General features: G+C 41.5%; 2 protein-coding genes across 5 annotated transcripts in view; one reads left to right on the top strand and one right to left on the bottom strand.

The window, feature by feature from the left end:
- Positions 1–18171, top strand: part of ERMP1 (endoplasmic reticulum metallopeptidase 1) — a 53596-nt gene that overhangs the window by 29312 nt on the left and 6113 nt on the right. Inside the window, exons 10-16 of one of the 2 annotated variants that reach the window (XM_060268851.1) lie at positions 328–518; positions 1871–2023; positions 3852–4054; positions 7071–7186; positions 8312–8478; positions 11198–11380; positions 11952–14281. In XM_060268851.1, coding sequence (XP_060124834.1) covers positions 328–518; positions 1871–2023; positions 3852–4054; positions 7071–7186; positions 8312–8478; positions 11198–11362 — 995 coding nt within the window. In that variant the 3' untranslated portion in view covers positions 11363–11380; positions 11952–14281. Of the gene's footprint in view, positions 1–327; positions 519–1870; positions 2024–3851; positions 4055–7070; positions 7187–8311; positions 8479–11197; positions 11381–11951; positions 14282–18171 lie in introns of those variants that run through there. The other variant, XM_060268853.1, reaches the window with a different exon arrangement.
- Positions 14350–18171, bottom strand: part of RIC1 (RIC1 homolog, RAB6A GEF complex partner 1) — a 51829-nt gene continuing 48007 nt past the window's right edge. For all 3 annotated transcript variants that reach the window (XM_035140482.2, XM_060268849.1, XM_060268850.1), the window contains 2 exons: positions 17898–18086; positions 14350–17400 (listed from right to left, as the gene is read on the bottom strand). In XM_035140482.2, the coding sequence (XP_034996373.1) occupies positions 17112–17400; positions 17898–18086 (478 nt within the window). In that variant the 3' untranslated portion in view covers positions 14350–17111. The remainder of the gene's footprint in view (positions 17401–17897; positions 18087–18171) is intronic.

The following is an 18171-nucleotide window of genomic DNA, read 5'->3' as shown; positions in this document are numbered from 1 at the left end:
AATCAGAAAGCAGGAGAGATTGGAGAGATCCGTCTTTCCTTCACCTCTTTTGCTGGTTGGCTGCAGCCATTTTAGGAAGAAACCATGGCAGGAAGGGGAGGGAGATCACCGATTCCCAATTGTTGGGCAAATGCTTGCTTAACGGACTATTTCCAGGGAACGCTTTGTGGGTGGACCTTCTTATATTTAATTTCATATTCATCATGCTTGCTCATGCTTACACAGCAACCCTTGTGTTAGTGGTGAAGGAACATTAAATCTGAAGAAAGGTCTAGAATTCTATATTGCTGGCTACTACTTTTCCCTCCCCCTCCTCTCTCAATGTAGGTGCCACAATGAAATTTGTAGCAGTTTACCTCCTGGGAATGTTTATTCCGCATGTCTATTCGTTATACCTCAACTGGATTATATTTGAAATGTTAATACCCATCCTGGGACGCAGTGGTTCAGAAATTCCACCTGATCTTGTCGTGGCTGCTTTTATCGTTTTGGCGACGATATTTCTGTCTTCCTACTTTGTAAGAATGCTTTCAGAAATACTTTGTGTTCTACAAATTAAGCTGATTCACAGTGCAATCCTAGGCATGCCTTATCAGAAGCACGTCTTGTTATATTCCTTGCTGCTCACTGCAGAGAAGTAGTGTCCAAGGTCCCAGCATTAAGAAACTTCGATCTGTAGGTTAAACAAATGCTGTGACAATTCTTGTGATTTAAAAAAAATGAAAAAATGAAAATACATGCGGCTCCTCTGTGCATGCGACCATGAATTTTCCGAGACCATTTTTCTCTACATCTTTCTGTTTTAAGCTGTGAAACATGTATGGCCCGAGAGTTTGTGCGTCAATTGCAATTTGCCATGGGCTGTGTTTCAATTAGCTGCTTTTAAAGTTTTTCCCTCTTGCGAAATAGAGATGACAACACCCTGCAGATCTAAGCAAGTATTTAACATGTCCAGAAAAAATGTTAGCAGGCTGCTCACTTTCACAAACTTTGGTTTGTCTGGCGAGACGCTGGGAGGTCAACAAAACTGCTGTTTCTGCTGGAATAGATGCAAATTATGTAGATGCCGTTGAATTAGCATAATGAATTGTGCCCATTAAGTTATGTGGAAAGGTAAGGAACCGTAACCCCAACTTGCAACCCCTGGAAATTCTTCCCGGGACAACCTCTAACATCTTAGATTTCACCAGTCATCTCCAACACTATCTTCACAACTCTTAAGGAGCAGGAATATTTTCTTACATTTTAACAAAAGCTGATATTTTCAGAATGCTTCTTTCTGCTCACTAGTAAATACCACGCTAGTTTGCTCCCTCCTGGCCTTACTAAAGGAGAGGCACGGAAGTCCCTGGTTCAGATCTCTGCTTAAATATGAAACTTTATAAGTCAGATATGGGCAGAGCAGATTTCTTTTATTTTCTTTCTGCTGGAACCCCAAAGCCCACTGACTGCAACCAACCTTATAATTAAGAAACAGGAAAGATTTTTTCACATGTGCCCAGCAGTTCATTTACAGTACCACTCCTAGTCCCCCTCCCAAGCTTTGTTCATTAGAGCAGCCTAATTTAGAGAGAAAAGCCTTTTTTTTTGTTAAACAGTTGGGAGCTGATTCCCCCCCCCCTAAATTGCCCAGAAATTTGCCGGTAGATCCCTTTCTCCCATCTGCCTGTCCCCTAAACCATGTGGTCTTCGTTAGATCACTGGCCCTCATCCAGATTTGCCACGCAGAATTGTGTTTGGGAGAAGTCTTTGCCATTAAATAAACCTAAATTTCAAAAGCTGCAGGTTCACTAGTTGGTTTTTCTGGATGTGTTTTTTTTTAATAGATGAAGTGTTCTTATCTTTGTTTTTCTCTCCTCCTGCTCTTCAGCTTAAATTCATCTACCTTGCCAAAAGTACAAAGATGACAATTTTAACGTTAGCAACGGTTTCTGCGATCACGTTCCTCCTGGTTTGCAGTGGAATCTTCTTCCCTTTCAGTTCAGATTTCGCAAACCCCAGACCAAAGCGAATCTTTCTTCAGGTAAGGAATGCTTTTGATCAGGGGTCGGCATTGTGCGGCCCATGGGCCAGATGTGGCCCACGAAGACTGTTTTACCACCCACTCAGTGAGTCCCCTGTGCGCTGCACTAAAGTGGCGCAGCGCGGCACGGGAACTCGCCGAGTGGCACCGGAAATCGCATCTGCGCACGTGCAGATACTGGAAAGCGCATCTGCGCATGTCCAGATGCCGAAAATCGCTTCTGCACAGGAGCGATTTTTGGCATCTGGGCATGCACAGACGCAATTTCTGGCGCCGCGGACGTGCGCAGCCGCAATTTCTGGTGTCGCACTGCGCCGGCCCAGCCCACAGACGATCTCCGTGGGAGTGATCCAGCCCATGGCTGGTAAACCTTGCCGATCCCTGCTTTTGATGCTGCAGAGGGAGTATCCATGCAGTTGTGAACGAAAGATGTGGCAAATGAGTGAAACTCAGCAAGTCTTTGAAGCTGCTAGCTCATAATGCTCTGTGTAGCCACTGAAATGGACCAGAGATAAACACAGGAAACCTGGGGTGCTGCTGTAGTGAAACACTTAATCTCCCAACCCTTTAAATCTTTTATGTATTTATCATAGCCGCCCATGACTTTTTGTGCAGTTCTGTTTGAACTGCAGTAGTTTGAGTTTAGAAACGTAAGATTTGGTTCCGTTTGGGAACAAGTTGGAATTTCTTCCTGGATATATTCTTCAGAAGTTGATAAATGTACATTTATTGCTCATTAGAGCCTGAGTAAGTTCCCATTGATCCCAGAATGGAAAGTATTTATTGACACTTCTCAGACTTGGGTTCTCATGACATCTAGCCTAATACGATTGCTATATGTCAACCCTGAAGGTTGATTTGCATGTCTTAATTCAATCATTGGAGTAATAATAATAATAATAATAATTTATCATTTATATCCCACCCATCTGGCTGGGTTTCCCCAGCCACTCTGGCCAGCTCCCAACAGAATATTAATAGTAATAATAATAAAGTGATAAAACACCAAACATTAAAAATTTCCCTAAACAAGGCTGCCTTCAGATGTCGTCTAAAAGTCAGATAGTTGTTTATTTCCTTGACATCTGGTGGGAGGGTGTTCCACGGGGCAGGCACCACTACCGAGAAGGTCCTGTGCCTGGTTCCCTGTAACCTCACTTCGCGCAGTGAGGGAACCGCCAGAAGGCCCTTGGAGCGATGTGAGTGGAGACGCTCCTTCAGGTATACTGGGCCAAGGCCGTTTAGGGCTTTAAAGGTCAGCACCAACACTTTGAAATGTGCTCGGAAATGTACTGGGAGCCAATGTAGGTCTTTCACAACCAGTGTTATATGGTCTCGGTGGCCGCGCACAGTCACCAGTCTAGCGGCCGCATTCTGGATTAGTTGTAGTTTCCGATATAGTGTCTCTGTGTAAACTCCAAGTACATTCTTAGCTGGCCTTTTGCTCACATTCAGACCCACAGAGCATTCTGTAATGCGCTCCTGCAAAATATTTTGGACACCACCCAAGTTGGTAGTTGGTTTTCCCTTGAAGATGGAAAGTAAACCCTTGTCTCGCAAAATTGTTGGTACCACATGGGCACAAACATAAAGCACACAGCTTTCCCCGGAGAATCCTGGAAACGGTAGTTTACCCTGCACAAGAGCTACAATTCCCAACCTCAACAAACTACAGTTCCCATGATTCTTTGGGAGAAATCATAGGCTTTAACGGTATGGTGTGTGCAAATCCTTAAGGCTAGTCTTCGTGGATGGTCATAGCAAGTCCGCTGAACAGATAACCCGGAATCAAAAATTTATTCCGAGCCTTTTTGGGTCACTTTTCCAGCACATGAGTCGAAGATTTCATAGCCTGGATGGGCGGTTGGCGAAAAGTGATTCTGGAATATGGATTAATGGGCTCGACTATGGCGGGATATCTCATATCACTCCTCATATACCTGAACTCAACGATTCCATTAGAACAAAATGCGAGGAAGGCGCACCTCTCTGTGGATTTCCCTGGATCCTTCCCGTGGACTATTTATTCAAGTTGGTAACATCATCTCCTCTATGTACTATTCAGTGTTTTAATAAGACTGAGAGCGGATGAAATGCTTTTATAAAAAATAGCAATGAACTGGTATTTAGGTTAGGTTTACAGTGGTACCTTGGTTCTCAAACATAATCTGTTCAGGAAGTCCGTTCCAAAACCAAAGCGTTCCAAAACCAAGGCGCATTTTCCCATAAAAGTAATGCAAAATGGATTAATCCGTTCCAGATTTTTAAAAACAACCCCTAAAACAGCAATTTAATATGAATTTTACTATCCGACGAGACCACTGATCCATAAAATGAAAGCGATAAACAATGTACTGCAGTCACACAATCCATCAGTCAGTAGCTGAACTGGGTTCCACACAGCCACAAAAACAAAAAAGCACAAAATAAATAGCAAAAACAGACAGACCTCAGAGTAAGATTCAAAATGGAAGTGTGGCACTCAAAACGGAGCACGTTCGGATTCTGAAAAAGGTTCGCAAACCGGAACACTTTCTTCCGGGTTTGCAGTGTTTGGATTCCAAGTTGTTTGAGTACCAAGGCGTTTGAGAACCATACTGTGTTTATAAATTGTTTCACGTAACAAAAAGGCCCCAAAGCAAGCAATAGTTAAATTGGGATGCCTGTAAGTGGGGAATTGTGGGAAATTCTGCTGCATCTCTAAGAGGAACACTTCTGTTTAGGGCCTGGACCAGTCCTGTACTGCTGTTTGGGGCTTGCAGGTGAGAGGGTTTTCAGGAGGAGGCAAAGGAAAAAGGGAGGATCCCTTTTAGGACTGGAAGCCTGTGCCACATTTAAGTGCTTTCGTTGCTATATTGTGAGTGGGTGAGGGTGGCCTTGAAGGGAAAAGGTGTGCGGTTCCCCCCCCCCCCCGCCGTCTTTCCTTCCTCTCAAATCCTACCTGTATGGGACCTTTTAAACCTTGTTAAGGGATGGGGACTTTTTAAATTTCACGGCACATATCCCCTCAACCATAATGCCCACCTTCCAGAGTAATATAGCTTGTGGGGACTGAAGCAGATCCACCCTGCCATGGCCCTACATTTCCCCCTTTGTTTCCACCTTCAACGCTGTCTATCAGCTTCGGCTCGTGGCCCAACTGCACCAACTATCTGGGCTGGGATAGTCTTACCTTGTGTTGTCTATACTCTGGTAGCCTCTAGTTTAGATTACTGCATCATGTCATATGTGGGGCTGCCCCTCAAGATTGTTTGGAAACTTCAGCTGGCACAGAATTCAGCAGCCAGGTTGTTCCTCAGGGCAAGACTGTTTGAGCATATAGGTGAAACTCGGAAGATTAGAATATCGTCGGAAAGTGCATTTATTTCAGCGGTTGCTGAACAGCTTGGTAGGTTTCTGGCTGAAACATCGGCTTTCGATCCATTCCAGTCCGGCTTTCGTCCTGGCCACGGGACCGAGACGGCTCTGGTTGCCTTAACAGGTGACCTCTGTAAACAGCTGGATCAAGGCGGGTCGGGGCTGCTGATTCTTCTAGACTTGTCAGCCGCCTTCGACATGGTTGATGATGAGCCTTAAGACTGCCGCCTTGCGGACGTGGGGATTCAGGGCACAGTCCAACAATGGCTGCGTTCTTTTATCTCAGGTCGGGGACAGAGGGTGGCACTAGGGAGGGGGTTGTCACCGCGGCACTCCTTGGTGTGTGGAGTCCCGCAAGGTGCAATCCTTTCCCCAATGCTTTTCAATATCTCAGCCGCCCTGAGCCCGGTCTTGACTGGGAAGGGCGGGGTATGAATATTATTATTATTATTATTATTAATGCAACTTATTATTTATTTTTCTTTTAATTTTTACAAATGCTTTCTTTTGGAAATTCCACAGTAATAAAACAAATAGTTACAACACTTCAAAAATAAACATCGCTATTACATTTCATTAATTACATTCCATTTATAATTGACTCGCCTAATGACAAATAATTACAACAAACAAAGGGTTGACATATCTTGCTTTGCATGTCATGCATCTATCTCATATATTGGTTTCACCTTTTAAGTTGCGTTACTGAAATAAATGCGCTTTTCGACGATATTCTAATTTTCCGAGTTTCACCTGTGCACCAATCCTGGCCTGACTGCACTTAGCTGCCAACTAGTTTCCGGCTGGTTTCAGAGCACTGGTTTTGACCTAGAAAGCTTTAAACGGTACAGGACCCCAATACCTCACAGCCTACCTCTCCCCATGTCAAGCGCCCCCAACAATGTGATCATTGGGGTCCCTTCTTCATGTGCCTCCTCCACAAGAGGTCCTTTAGGATAGCAACACAAGAACGGCTTTCCGCTTGTGGAATTGCTCTCCCCAAGGAAGCTCACCTGCAGCCTTTGTTCGTATCTTTAGGCACCAGCAAAAACATTCATTTTCTCCTAGGCCTTTGGCTAATTCAGCAATATTTAAGTACTTTAAATAATTTAAAGTACTTTAAAACTGTGTGTATGGGGGGGTATTGGTTTTGTTTGCTACCATGGTATATATTTTTGTGTTTTCATATTATAAACCACCCTGTGATCTTCAGGTGAAGGGCAGTATAGAAATTTAATAAATAACAACAGTTTATAGCTAAAGCAAGCATTGGTTATCATGCCGTTTCCTTCTTTAAAGCTTAAATTTAGTCTTACATTTGAAATATCATTGATTCAATGTGAGCTATTGCTCCACTGCGAAAAGCATTTGGCCCCATAAGCTTTTAGGAAAACTGGATTTTTAAAAGTAGACTTCTTTTTTCTTTTGGGCATCTGCCAACACGTCTGGTTTTATAAGTTTGTTTTTGTTTTTTTTATATGATGAAGATAGTTGTTTGGATTTACTTTATGTATTTGTGTCTGGCTCTAAGGCCATAACTTTAGTTTTCAAACCTAGTTGTGATATGACCAGTTGTGTTGTGCAGAGTCTTTAAGTTGGACAGATTTCAATACCGAGCAGTAATTTAAAGTACTTTAAAAATGCCGTTTTGGAGAGTCACATTAATCTTAAACGCAACCTTTTCTTTCAGGAAAAACTGGTATCTTCCTGCTCCAGCCATCACTCCCAAGAAACCAGCTCAATTTAAGCTTCTCTCCAAAGAGCAAACGCCGTCAGCTTCTACAAAGTTCACCTTTGAAATAACCGGTGAGTTGTGTGTGCTATTGTATTTTTATTTGCTACTCACTGGAGCACTTTTGGAGAGTTGGATGTGCGAATTCTAGACTCATACAACCTTTGGCTGAACGAACCAGTTTGTTGTGTAGTCATGCGCTAAGTCTCATGGTGAATGGGTTCCTGCTGGGGAACCATGAGCAGCTATTGAGTTCAAGTCTTATTTGTGGACTTTTCAAAGCATGTGGCAGGCCATTGTGGGAACTGAATGCTGGACTTGAGCTTGAGAGCAGTACATGTGAAAAGGATCTAGGAGTCTTGGTAGACCACAAACTTGACATGAGTCAACAGTGTGATGCAGCAGCTAAAAAAGCCAATGCAATTCTGGGCTGCATCAATAGGAGTATAGCATCTAGATCAAAGGAAGTAATAGTACCACTGTATTCTGCTCTGGTCAGACCTCACCTGGAGTACTGTGTCCAGTTCTGGGCACCACAGTTCAAGAAGGATACTGACAAGCTGGAACGTGTCCAGAGGAGGGCAACCAAAATGGTCAAAGGCCTGGAAACAATGCCTTATGAGGAACGGCTTAGGGAGCTGGGTATGTTTAGCCTGGAGAAGAGAAGGTTAAGGGGTGATATGATACCCATGTTCAAATATATAAAATTATATCATATAGAAGAGGGTGAAAGGTTGTTTTCTGCTGCTCCAAAGAAGCGGACACGGAGCAATGGATTCAAACTACAAGAAAGAAGAGTCCACCTAAACATTAGGAAGAACTTCCTGACAGTAAGAGCTGTTTGACAGTGGAACTTTATGCCAAGGAGTGTGGTGGAGTCTCCTTCTTTGGAGGTCTTTAAGTGGAGGCTTGACAGCCATCTGTCAGGAATGCTTTGATGGTGTTTCCTGCTTGGCAGGGGGTTGGACTGGATGGCCCTTATGGTCTCTTCCAACTCTATGGTTCTATGATTCTATGGACTGGATTGACTTTTTGGCCTGATCCAGCTGAGGTTTTTTTTGCCTTAAAGCAAGCAGTAAGGGACATAAAGAAACCCAGGAGGAAAACGAAATTCACGATAGTTCTGGGTATACCTGAAAAAGTTCCTGTGTTCTTCATTCTGTGCTCATGTAGAAATCTTTGTCTGCCCGCTACTTTAGGTCCAAGCCACATGTCCGTGTTTCTTCGGCCACATGAAGGTTCAACACTGTCCAGGTGGTCTCTTGGAGATGGAACTCCTGTTGCTAATAATGTAGGCAGAGATTATTTTATATATTATACACATGGACTCCAGGCCTCACCATGGCGCTTCTGGATAGAGATGAAGGTGAGACTATATCAAAAACATGCAATCTTACTTCTTAGAACGCTATTAAAATGATTTGCTTTTTCGGAACACAGTTACCAATGGTTCATGTTTGTGTATGTGTGTGTGTGTGTTTGTAAAGAAAATGCAGGCTTTTTGTGCTGTTCCCTCCTGCCCCTTGGCTTGTAAGTCTACTCCTCTTCTCCTTGCACACATCCCAAAAGGTTTGCTTCAAAATGTGATTCATAGGGGACCATTTATTTCAGGGATGACTCACCTGTGGGCCACCTGTAGCCTGTGGGCCACATCTGGCAACCCAGAGCTTTTTTTCTGGCCCTCCCCAAACCCCTGTAAAATAATCATTAACACCCACTTGCCAGCCTGAAGAGAGGAGCCCTTGCCCCCCCCCCATTTGATCTCCTGATTATAGTGAAGAGAGCCGATATTATCTATGCACTGGCCTCACTGTAAAATCTCAAGTTACACGACTCTTCTATTTCTCGTCAAAAGTAGAGGCGCTTTTCTTTCTTTTTCTTTTTTTTAAATTTTATTTATACTTTTCAAAGACAGTGGCACCTTGGTTCTCAAACTTAACCCATTCCGGAAGTCCGATCCAAAAGCAAAGCGTTCCAAAACCAAGGCACGCTTTCCCATAGAAAGCGATGCAAAACGGATCAATCCGTTCCAGACTTTTGAAAACAACCCCTAAGACAGCAGTTTAACATGAATTTTACTAACTGACGAGACCGCTGATCCATAAAATGAAATCGATAAACAATGTACTGCAGTCACACAGTCAATCAATCAGTAGCTTAAACGGGTTCCACACAGTCACAAAAAAAAAAGCAAGCCACAAAAACAAAAAACGCAAAATAAATAGCAAAAACAGACAGGCCTCAGTGTAACACTCAAAACAGAAGTGTGGCACTCAAATCGGAAGCGTAACACTCAAAACGGAGCACGTTTGACTTCTGAAAAAAGTTCGCAGATTGGAACACCTGCTTCTGGGTTTGTAGTGTTTGGGTTCCAAGTTGTTTGAGAACCAATGCATCACTGTATATACATTTCACTGATTTTACATTCATTTTGACATTTTAAAACTTGACTTCCTTCCCCCTTTCTGCGGTTCCTTAAATTTATTTTCACTATCTTCTGCACATCCAAATTAACTTGACCTGCTCATTTATTTATTTATCTTCTTTATATATATATTTATACTCTTATATAGCTGCAGGTTATTACAATAATCCTGCCAGTGTTTTTTATCTGCTTACAATTTATCCGTAAATATTCAATAAACCATTTCCATTCTTTTATAAAAAGTTTGTTATCTGGATTTCTTCTTCTTCCAGTAAGTTTCGCCATTTCTGCATATTCCATAACTTTTCGTATCCATTCTCTCTTTGCTGGGGCTTCTTCTTTCTATTTTGGGGCATGTAACATTCTTGTCGCTGTAGTCGCATACATAAATTTCTATATAATTTAGGTAGTTCTATCCCTATAATTCCCATACTGTGGTATGTGGTTTTCATACTTCTAGCACAATCTGTGTTGTCCTAGCTGTTTTGTCCCTCTTTTATTAACCTGGTTTTTTTTGGGGGGGGGGGTTACTTCTTTTAATGACTTTTCTACCTAGTCTGATATTTAATAGGGAGAAAATTCCTTCTGTATCCCTGCATGACCTAGAATGGCTTCTGTACAGGCTGTTTCTTCATACTGGATTCCCTTTTTAGCCAGCAGCAAGAAGCAAAAATGCACATCTGCTGAATATCAGAGGGTGCCTTTGGAAACTTCAGCCCATCCTAGAATGTGCATGTGATTACAAGCCTACTGTTTCTAATTGTCTTAAAAGGTCAAACCCACAATTTTCTTATGAACCAACATTTCTACTTTTGCTTTTTGTGAGCCTTTTAAAAAATATGTGCAGAGATTGCTCCATCTCCATATACAGTGGTGCCTCGACTTACGAATATAATCCATTCCAAAGGCACCTTCGTAGGTTGAAAAATTCGTAAGTCGAAAAGCGCCATTGGAAACGCGATTTCCCGACGACGAGTGGAAGTCGATCTGAATATGAATTTATATAAAATAAATAAAAGTCATTAACATTAAGAGAGTTTATGTGATTTAAATATATGATTTTGATATTTGTTAGTATATTTTATGCAAAAAGAGGTATGTATGATTTGTTTTGCTTATATATTTTATTGTTTAAAAATTATTGTTTGCATGCATTTTAACTGTATGATTTTGTTTGAAATTTCAATAGAGATTAATAAAATTAATAATAATAAAAAGGAAACACAATTTCCCATAGGGATGCATTGGAAACGGAGAAATTTGTAAGTTGAAGCAACCCCATCTAAAAATTTGCAAGTCGAAAAAACCCTATCTAAAACCGCCACGGTTTCCGTTCGGATGTCGAGTAATTTGCCCCATTCGTAAGTCGAAAAATTTGGTTGTCGAGTCGTTCGTAAGTCGAGGTACCACTGTAACTTGTTGGTTAGATATCCTGCCATGCTCCCATTTCAGTATGCTTCCTCGTAATGTGTGTTATAGTTGTCAAATTGCACAGGCTTCTATATTGTTTGCAGGCCCTGAGTCTTCTACATCTGACACCCTTTGCCACCTATAATTGCGGAGTGAAAATAAGGGACTTAGAAGTTTCTAGAAATCATGTTCAGCATGACAGTGATCAAATCTTTGCTTAATCTGGCTTTGCCTTGGCTGTTTTTTTCAGGCTTCTGAAGAGCCCACTAAAGGAATGGTCACCCTTGCTGTGGTTTCGCAGTATTTATTTGAAGAAAATCACAACTCTCCTCAGCTGCAGGCTTTAGCTGAAAGATTTCCCAACTGGACTTTTACCTCAGGCTGGGTCTCCACCTATGATCAATTTATCTTTTAATCCGGAGATAACACAAAGGTAAATTGTTTCCCCTACATTGGATGCAGCTTTCGCTCATAAGGAGTTGGAAGAATGAGTATTTGTTGACGAAAAATACTGTGTAAAATACTTCTGCCACAAAGGTATTTCTATGGCAGCTTGAATACGTAAAAGGGGGCGAGGGGGAAGAGAAGGAAACCTCTGTGGTTTTTATGCAAAATATCACCTACTTGAAAGCTGCTTTTTAGGAAGTGGTTTTAGAGTTGCCGTCCTGGGCATCTTGCAATAAAAGGGGCTTTGCGCAAGCATTCCAAGCACAATGTTAAATCCTCCGCAGGCTTTAAACAACCCGAGTTCTGCCTTCCAGTAACATTTTGATTCGTTCTGTTCTTAATCAGCTAAAGTAAGGCTTTGGGTTGGAGACTTTTAAGACCGTACATCATGGAAGATAAAAGAAGCGCCAGTGATCGTTACAGTTCCAAAGTATTGATGCCCATCTATAATCAAAGCTCTTTAAATTCTTAACTGCAGAGACCTTGACGATTGCTAATTCTTGCCTGCTCTGATTTAATGGTTTTTCTTTATAAAAATTTCTTATGTCCCCTTTGAGGGCATTGCACTAGTGCTCGACTGCAGTGTCTTTGAGTAGAAGTTGGACCAACCCCAAAATGCGCTCACTTTTCTATGGGGAACAAGTGGAATGAAGGCCAGGCTCTATCGGATGCAAGCGCACAGTGCTATCGTCTCTTTGGACTTGGAAGCACTGAGCTACCCACTTTGGCCTTCTGTATGCATGTATGTATGTGTTGGGTTTTCATTCTTGGCAATACCAACTATTCAGTAGTTGCTAAAATTGTCAATGGTCAGTTCCCATTCTTTAGTTGCTTTCTTACAAGTTAGTAAAAAACTACACATTTCCACCGTGTTGTTAGAAGCTTGCAGGAAATCAAGTTGCACATGCTTAAAACGTGCTCCTTTAAAAGACGCTGGAATGAGGAACTCTGTTCAGAGATATTGATCATAGTATGCTCATCTGTAACTCCTTCCACTTAAGATTACCTTGCTCTACCCTGTTTCTATTGAACTTGATGGGACTTGCTTTTGAATAGGTACGTGTAGTATTAATGCTATTCATGTTTGGGATTTTGCTATTAATGACTCCAGCTTTCAAAGCCCAAATATTTTAGTGCATCGAGGGGAAGGAAACGTATTCCAAAAGGAAACATGTTGGGAAGAATTGCCTAGGAGGAGGCTGAGAACAGCCCGCCATAAATTAGAAGCCATTTGCAGGCGAAATAAGCAAAACATGAAGTGATATAAAAAGCAAATTGTTTCAGATACACAGTAATAACTTCAGACAGAAGGTTCAGGTCCCATCGAGCAGCTTTTTTGCAGGGGAGGTTTTCAGTCAGATCATAGAAAGTACTTCCAGTGACAACCAATATACCCCTTTCCCCCTCCTACCTCATTTGCTTCATTTGCATAGTGAAGGAAGGGGAAAAAATTTCATCAAAATGAGTAACATAGGCTGGAAAGTCTCTCTGCTGGAGATGTAAAGGGGCATATGCCAGAATGTTCAGAGAACTTAATTGTATAAAATACTACTCTATTCTCTAGAGCAGGCGTCCCCAAACTTGGCCCTCCAGCCGTTTTGGGACTACAATTCCCATACCTGACTGCTGGTCCTGTTAGCTAGGGACGATGGGAGTTGTAGCCCCAAAACATCTGGAGGGCTGAGTATGGGAAGAAAATAAGTACTGGGCAGAAAACCTTCATTTCCCAGTTAAGCTATAGTAGGAAGCTGTAAGGCTATGTTGCCCCTCTGAGCTCATCAAGACTCAGGTTTGTGATGCTGCTGCCAAGATGCCAAATAACAAAGCGTACAAACCGTGTTCCTGTAGCGGCTTTCACACAGGTGGGTTAGGAACAAAACCATATGCAAAGGCCAAGGTGAGAAGTAGCTTACTGCAATTCTACCGTGAAGTAAGTTCCATTTAAAGGAGTTCCCTCCAAGTAAAAATAATTAGATCAGGATGCTATCTGAAATCCCTAGTTCTTCAGCTTTACTGTCCCAAATTTTCTTCGATTTTTTCCATTCAGATGACTTCTCAACATTTCCATTTGCCTCATTTTTTTTAATGCCAGTAATCCTGAATTGCATTAATATTACCTTATTAATGTCTTGGAAAATGTTGCATAATTTTAATTTGAACGTTAAGGTCAATGCCAGCCTAGATGCCTGTGTGCCACTGAAACTAGCAGCTGTGTGCATTTCGCTCCCCCTTTGCTCTCTGTAGCCTCTTGTATAACTTGTTTGTGTCATGACATTGTGGGCTGCAATTTTCCTGTCTCCGTTCTAAATCACCCAATGGTGATTGGAAGGAAATTCAGAATTCCGTTGTATCGGAACACAAGGCGCGTTATACTCCCCGTTACAGAGGGGTGGGGAAGCTAAATATTGTGGGAAATGTTTAGTGGAATGCACCAGCTGGTCCTAAGTAAGAGCACTGCTTTGTACTTAGAACTCAAATATTTCAAGCAAAGCCCAACAAATTGCCTATATTATTACTGTCTTAATTGTTGTAGCTACAAACCTGCATTAACACGTTATATTAAAAAGTGCACAAACTCTTTGCACTAAAAACAACTGGTTTTGCATGTAGTATTTTCCATTCGTGTTTATCTGTCCCAAATCTCTTGCGGATCTTAAATGTACTGCATCTTAATGTACTGCTTTTGCAACATGCGTTTAAAATCTCAGTGCACCTTTTGCACATAGTCTGTTCTCCAATAAACTGAGATTGGAGAAAGTCAGAACTCACCAAGCTTCCCCCCCCCCAACTGATTTACATTGTGCCTCAAAACTTACATAATGGTTTGAAAATGACTCTGCATGATGTAAATATGGAGTAATGAAAAATACCTACATGTCTCAGAGCATGCTTAGGAACATCAGGGCAAGTAATAACTATTTTGTTCCTTGAAAGAAATTTTTTGCCTAACTCAGGTTGTATATTTTATTAAGTAGCAGAATGAAATAGTGGGATGCCTTTTTTGTGAACTCCTGCCTTTTTTAAAAAAGTACTTAATTGTTCAGCACATGAATTCTCTTGTTGATCATTCTATCTTGTCTTCCCTTGTTCTAGCATTGCACTGAAATTCCCAGTATGGCATTCTTCAGCTTAAAAAGTTCTCAAGGATAAATTGAGTGTGTGTGTGTGAACAAAAATCCTGCAGTTATTGCTCCTTGCTTTGTCTAGCTAGCCTAACTGTGGGCCTGGTTTTTGTCATATACATTACAATAGAGCTGGCGAGTTGTTAAATGTGTGCTTGGGTGTACCACTTCAGACTGCATTTATGGAGCTCATTGGACTGTTGTGTCCAAAGAAACACCCCTCTTTGGAGAAGGTGCCTGCCAGGGAGATTAGCACAGCTGGAAAAAGGCAAAGCTAGTACCAATCTTCCACGCAAGAATCCTTCCTGTTCTTTAAAGGAAGCAATCTATCTATGAGCCCCTCACCTGCTGCCTAAAGCGGTGCATATATGCTTGCCAATTTGTCTTCCGTTTGAGAACCAGGCCCTGGTTACAGATGTTGGAAGAAACACACACGAGGCCAGAGAATGGAATGTATGTAAAAGATAACCAATGCTAAATAAATTGATTTTATGAAAAAGCTTTTGTTTTCTGGTCTAATCTGTTTAGGTGCTTCTGTAGCTAGAGTCAAGGATGGGTATAGCCAGTAGATTCGTTCTTAGATTTTCTTCCCTGTTTCAGGGGCCATGGAAGGAGAAGGGGAAAGACTTCTAGCAGCATGACTTTGCTAAGACAGGCTAGTCTTGAGGTCAGTGGTCTGACCAGCAGGGAGCAAATAGAAACCTGGGCGAAGCATTGAGCAAAATTAAAGGTAAAACCCTGCAGGGGATGGGTTGGCGCAGGACTCACCAGCATGTTTCTTAATGCAAGAGAGGCTTTAGTGAGTGGACATTACATATTAAAAAAGCAGATTAAATATTTCTACCTGAAAACAACAACAGATGCTTATGCCCTTAATGTTACACAATGCAGCATGTCAAACTAACAAGAAGTATGGATTGCTACCTCATTTCCACCCTTCGTCATTTATTTGAAAGTTATTGCACATGTACCAGTACTAATGGCAAAAGTCTAAGCAACAGTAATAAAACTTATCTAGTTACATTTATCCATTAAAAGACAATTTGATCTTGTCCCCTGGAAAAATAGACAAAGTTATAATCTGCACTTCTACGCTCCTTCTGAAAGTTCAGAATACATTGCCAGCTCAGAATTCATACAGAGAAATGTATGAACAAACTGAGGTTGTGGCAGACAGCGATGCTTCTGCGTAATAAAATGGTTTTGGTCCATATTGGTATTCATTATACCCCCACATTATAAAAATAAGTGTTAGGTTTTGTATAAAAAGTAGAAGTGTTGCATTTCTTTTTCCTGTAACCCCAATTGCACAGTAGAAACCAACCAATGGCTAAGTTTTAATACTGTTACAGGTATTTAATATTATACATATTGGGGGCAGCAGACGGGGGGGGGGGAATAAGTACCTCAAAGCAACCATGAGCCTCTGCTGCAGCCAGCTTCTCTTAACATTGTTGTATGAAAGTTAAAATAAACATTTGCAATTAGTTACAAGTATATGCATTATAAAATATTTGCAAGGTGGTAGTTTAAGTATATACACTGTACATTGTCACTACCCAGCCTTAAGAGCAATAAGGTGGTTCTATTTACATAAAACTAGTCTTGAGAGAGAAAATGTACAAGTGAAATAAATAAGAACCTTCCGTTATTTGTTTAAAATCTGCTTAGGATACATCTGAATAGGTCCAGAAACAAAATGAAGTACCTAGCAACTGTTTTTACTGCCGTGGAAGAGTTTGGTGAAAGTCTGGGTCGCATCCTGATGGAAGTGCAACTATGCTTCAATTTTCCTGGAATTAAAGGTCAAAGCATGCAAGACAGAGAGGGCGACCCTTCACTGTAGTACAAGCACCAGAAGCATGAACAGAATATACAGGAATATTCACAAAACATACAATGTATTTTACAATTATTTAATATAAAAAGTTTAGTGATATCAAACAGCATAATCTATAAAACAGACAGAGCCTAGCTCCATCAAGCCATCGTTTCGGGCAATCAAGCTAAGCAGAACATACGAAGTTGTCATCCTAGTTAGCTTCATTGTTGATTTTTTAAAAAAGTTTGGGTTCAAAAACCAGGCAAGCTGAACATTAGACAAACACTCCTCTTAAATATTGTCTCGTTTTCCAGAGGGGACCAGTTTTATTTAGAACCTCCAAACATTAGGCTGCATTCTTCTTGCATCCCAAAGGAACTCAACTTGTGCACTGATATATATGTCCTTCTGCATGATCAGTTTTCCAAAACAACAGGAAAATATTTGAGGGCGAGAGGAGGGGGGCAGAAAAACCAAGATCTCCAAAATAAAATTATCTTGGTATGAAAACTACAAATAAGATATTCTTGCTTTCCACATAGCCAAGTTTATAGATGAAAGAGCCAAGAAGAGTGCTTACTGAGAAGCTTTCACAGATTCAAGAAGGTTCTCTAGTTAATGCATTTTAAAAAACAGCATTAAAAAAAGAAGAGTTTAACTGTTGAAGGCTTTGATTACTTCCCCACCCCCACCCCAAAAGCAATGTTCTTAAATGCCATTACTATGATGCTGTGCTCTTATTCATATGATCAGCCAAAAGTTTTCAGGCAGTGTTAGGACACAGTGCAGTCATAACTGCCTTCTGGGAGTGGGTCCTCCTCCTCCTCCTCTCCAATCATGTCCTCATCGTGCCGTGTCATGCTGCTACTGCCAGGGTCAGTTTGAGGACTGGCACTGTGGCCAGCTGAACTTCTGTTTTCTTCTGCCCTCGGGCTGGCTTGCTCTGCCGCTCTTGAGAGGTTTGCAGGCTGAAAGGCTTCCTGCTGCACTTGTTCCTCTGCTATCTCGCTCAGTTTCTGGAGCTGGGGCTTGAGGACGGTTAAAAATGGCTTGTACCCGAGGCTAAAGGACATAAAAGAGAAAAGCCATTCTAGTTAATTATCTCAAAACTCTTAGTTCAGGCTTTGACCTTCTCCTGGTCATTAAAGTTCAGAACTTGATGTACCTCGCAGTAAACATACTCAAAACATTTTGCTCATGAATTAATGGTTGTGCAAACACTTCTAATAGTAAAAGCCTGTATTTACCCATATGGTGTCCCAAGTTTCCCTTATTACCCCTGAAGGCGCTCCCACCATAGCCCAAGCCACTGTGATTCGAGATATACATGTATTATACCCTGCTTGTTCTTTGGATAGATACAACCTGTTCTCACACCACTGTTCAGTTTTTTATATCATGCCGTTTATATCATGCCTATTCTTGAGGTCGCTGAACAGTTCCTGGTTGAGACAGGTCCAACATTAAAAGAAATCATCCTATAATCACCAATGCTATGTTAAACTGCATGCGGATTTATCTGGCAGACAATGGGAGGTGATAAGGCTCATGAAACTTACCAGTCTGTAGAGGCCCATCTATCTACTGCCTGCAATCCCATCTTTATGTTCTGCAACATCTCTCCATCAACCTCTGAAGATTGCATTAGGCTAAAAACTTGACTGATGATTGAAGATTCCCGGAGAATAAGGCCTATAATAATGCACCAGTCCAGACATCCTGCTTCCATAAAAATATGAAGCAAATACCTACAGAAGAGCAAAAAGTTGAAGCAAACAAGGTAAGGCAAAATAAACTTTTTAACACCACTGCAAGACTGCTGTCCCCTTTAAC

Source organism: Zootoca vivipara, chromosome 16 (genome assembly GCF_963506605.1).
Source record: "Zootoca vivipara chromosome 16, rZooViv1.1, whole genome shotgun sequence".
Taxonomy (NCBI): Eukaryota; Metazoa; Chordata; class Lepidosauria; order Squamata; family Lacertidae; genus Zootoca; species Zootoca vivipara.
The sequence above is the reverse complement of the archived record's forward strand: the minus strand, read 5'-3'. Positions and strand labels throughout refer to the sequence as shown.